We start from the raw sequence: 3256 nt of genomic DNA, 5'->3' as shown, positions 1-3256 counted from the left end.
CACGCAATAAATTAGCACTCCACTTGTAATCTAGCCCTCTATATCTTGCATTTATTTAGGGTTGAACGTCCCTTTAAAGGGGAACTGTCAATCAATGGTATCTTTCTCATGAGAATGCATTCTGATATTTCTAATAGGCTACCATACAGCCATAAATGTAAATATTGCAAGAAAAGCTATTTGATGGTTTTAGGGATAATAATATTTTTTTATCTTAAGATATTTGCAATAAACTTTAATTTATTAATAAAACAAACACACCATGGGGTCAATTTATTATAGGCCAAACTGGGCCAATTCACCTTGTTTCCGTGCGAGCCTTTAGTCTATAGACCGCTGCTCCTTAACTCATACGCCACCTCTGAGGCTGCATACAGCAAACCGCCGATCCTTTGCGTATCTGAGGGTGGTATTGCACAAGCAGTTCACTAGAACTGCTTGTGCAATGATGAATACGGACAGCGTATGCTGTCCGCATTCAGCGATGTCCGGCAGACTTTAATAAATTGACCCCCATGTATTAACATTTTTTTAGAGAATTCCATAGGAATCTGTCAAAAATATAAATAAATAAAAATACATTAAAAAAAAATACACTTTTTCATTATATAAATATTGTTTTAAATAAATATATTGCAACAAATATTGCTGCATAAAAACCTGATTCATTTTAGCAACGTTTGCAAAAAAAAGTTTACATTTCATGTCTATAATTCCCTATGTGTTTTTCTGAGAATATACAGTATGTACTGTCCCTACATTATGTGTTGGATAATTGGTCTAACACAAGTGCAGCCAACAGTAACTATCTTCTTTTCCAATTTAAAGATATAGTTGCATTCTCTTAGCTCCCGACGCAGGACCAGCATCTCCTGTCTGATGGGGATAGAATTCATACTGAAGTCCACGTTACCCTCAGAATCCAAACATCCATCATGCTGGCATTTAGCTTCTGCGATGACATGGGGGTATCTGTGCTGATCAATATCAAGGCTGTAGGATCAAAAAGAAAATATATTACACTCTATGGGGCCGATTTTACCAATCCCTGTATCGACCCCAATGCCTCTGTTTCCGTGCGAGCCTTCAGGCTAGCCGTAAACAGGAGTTAAGAAGCAGCGGTCTTAAGACCGATGCTCCTTATCTCGTGTGCCGCCTCTGAGGCTGCGGACATCAATCTGCCCGATCGCATGTGATCGGATTGATTGACACCCCCTGCTAGAGGCTAAATGGCTGAGAATCTGCAGGTGGCGGCATTGCACAAACAGTTCACCAGAATTTGCATTCAGCGATGCAGGGCAGACATGATTCGCTATAGGGAGTCATGTCCGCCCAGGGTATGATAAATCTACCCTTATGTATCCATTGCACATAGCTACCTTTGGGACCCTGTAGAACAATGATGTTAAAACATAATTCTGGGTCAAAAGTCCTCCAATGCAGTAACCCCCATACATAAATTATGCTCTGTATAGCAATCAATGTTAGGCAGACACCCGTGTTTATCTATGTATGTATACATATTTAAGTTACATATAAAAAAATTATTATTGCTATGAAAAATGTATTTTAATAAAATAGAAATATATATAGTGTAACAAATAGACAAGTAAACATCAATACTTTTTATGGTACAGCAGCAAGTGAGTGGCATATCTATATCTATTTAGCTATCTATCATCTATATATATATCTATCTATCTATCTATCTATCTATCTATCTATCTATATATATATATTGAAAAATAGAGAAGTCCCAGCACTGTTTTATCAAGGTAAAGCTTTTATTGAGGTTTAAAGGAAGACAGCACACAGCTACGTTTTTGGCCTACATAGTGCTTACTCATGCATGTCTTCCTTTTAACCTCAATAAAGGATTTACCTTGATGAAACAGTGCTGGGATTTCTCTATTTTTCAAATTGGATAAAAATGGGGTTTACAGGACCCTGCTAGTCCTCATGCACTCAGCAAAAGAACTTTGCATTTTGTCTCTGCAGTGCTGTACCTCTTCTCTGTTTTATTTATATTTATATCTCTTTATATATTTTTATATATTACAACATGCATAAATTAATTCATTAAAATTATAATTGTTTCATCAACAGACAATATATAAATGTTACCTGTAATCCCAGGGTGAGGTGGAGCGTTTTCGGATGTCATTTGCTACATTCTGGACTTGTCCGCTGATATTCAGGCTGACCCGCACTACTGGTGGAAATGCCATGCTTCTGGGTGGGCATCCTTTGTTGAGATGATGCAGATCTACACCATAGACAGACACTGTTATACTGGCTCCCAGCATAACCAGTAACAATGGGATGTGAAACTGAAAAAAGAAAATAAATACTCATTAGCATTGTCCAGCTCCCTATAATTCTAATCATGAGTTTATTAATACAAAATTATAAATAAAAAGAAAAAAGTATTTTATAGTCATTGAAATACTTATATTAACAGGACACTATTCAATTTCAAATGATTAATAAATTAAACATCCATGTGTAGTATATGAAAATATATGTTAGTATATGAATATAGATGCCATAATAATAATAATCATAATAAAAATAAAACAAAAATATATATTTAGCAATTATTACCTTAAAAAATAATCTGTTTTTAACATAGACAGAGGTGGATAGATAGAGAAATAAAAATAGACAGACAGACAACATAAAGATAGATAATTAGACAGACAGCCAGACAGATAGATAGATAGATATCATTATTTTATTCATAGAAAACTAAAAGTAGTGTAGATTGAAATTTAAAACTGTGAGTAACTCTGGGATAGATTTCCTCTATCCTCTTCAGAATCAATACCACAAGATACTTTATCCTCAACTTGGATTGCAGAGTTTGATATTTTGTTATTCAATAACTACTGTCGTACATACACATCAGTGTGTCATTTCAGAATCTGACGTTACATAGAATACAGTGATATTAATACTTACCATTGTTAGCAAACTCATTGTGCGTCTTGTGCTCCTTCTCTATGTGATGAAAGAATTGCAGGTGAGTGTTGTGAGATGCTTGTGTCCTGACCCATTATTTTATAGGGACCTCTGCATGCACAGGGGTTTCCACTGGTATCTGTAATGTGCTGTTGCACTGTAATGAGGATTTCCTCTGTGATTTTTTTCTTCTTATGAGAAAATATGAGGTTGTAAATCAGACACATTTATTCTTCCTGCATTTATACAAGTTTTTGATTAACTAAGTCAGATATTAGCAACAGAACTAGGAAAA

At 35.2% G+C, this 3256-nt stretch overlaps 1 protein-coding gene across 1 annotated transcript; it reads right to left on the bottom strand.

Annotated features, from left to right (window-relative positions):
* Window positions 1–755: 755 nt before the first annotated feature.
* Window positions 756–2979, bottom strand: LOC128656922 (interleukin-17A-like). The gene is made up of 3 exons (XM_053711096.1): window positions 2962–2979; window positions 2125–2330; window positions 756–993 (listed from the first exon to the last, which is right to left on the bottom strand). The coding sequence occupies exons 1-3, from the start codon at window positions 2977–2979 to the stop codon at window positions 756–758; spliced, it is 462 nt and encodes a 153-aa protein (XP_053567071.1).
* Between the last annotated feature and the right edge of the window lie 277 nt (window positions 2980–3256).

The sequence above is a fragment of the Bombina bombina genome, chromosome 4 (assembly GCF_027579735.1).
Source record: "Bombina bombina isolate aBomBom1 chromosome 4, aBomBom1.pri, whole genome shotgun sequence".
Lineage (NCBI taxonomy): Eukaryota > Metazoa > Chordata > Amphibia > Anura > Bombinatoridae > Bombina > Bombina bombina.
Note: the sequence above shows the minus strand (reverse complement) of the source record. Positions and strands in the feature narration are given on the sequence as shown.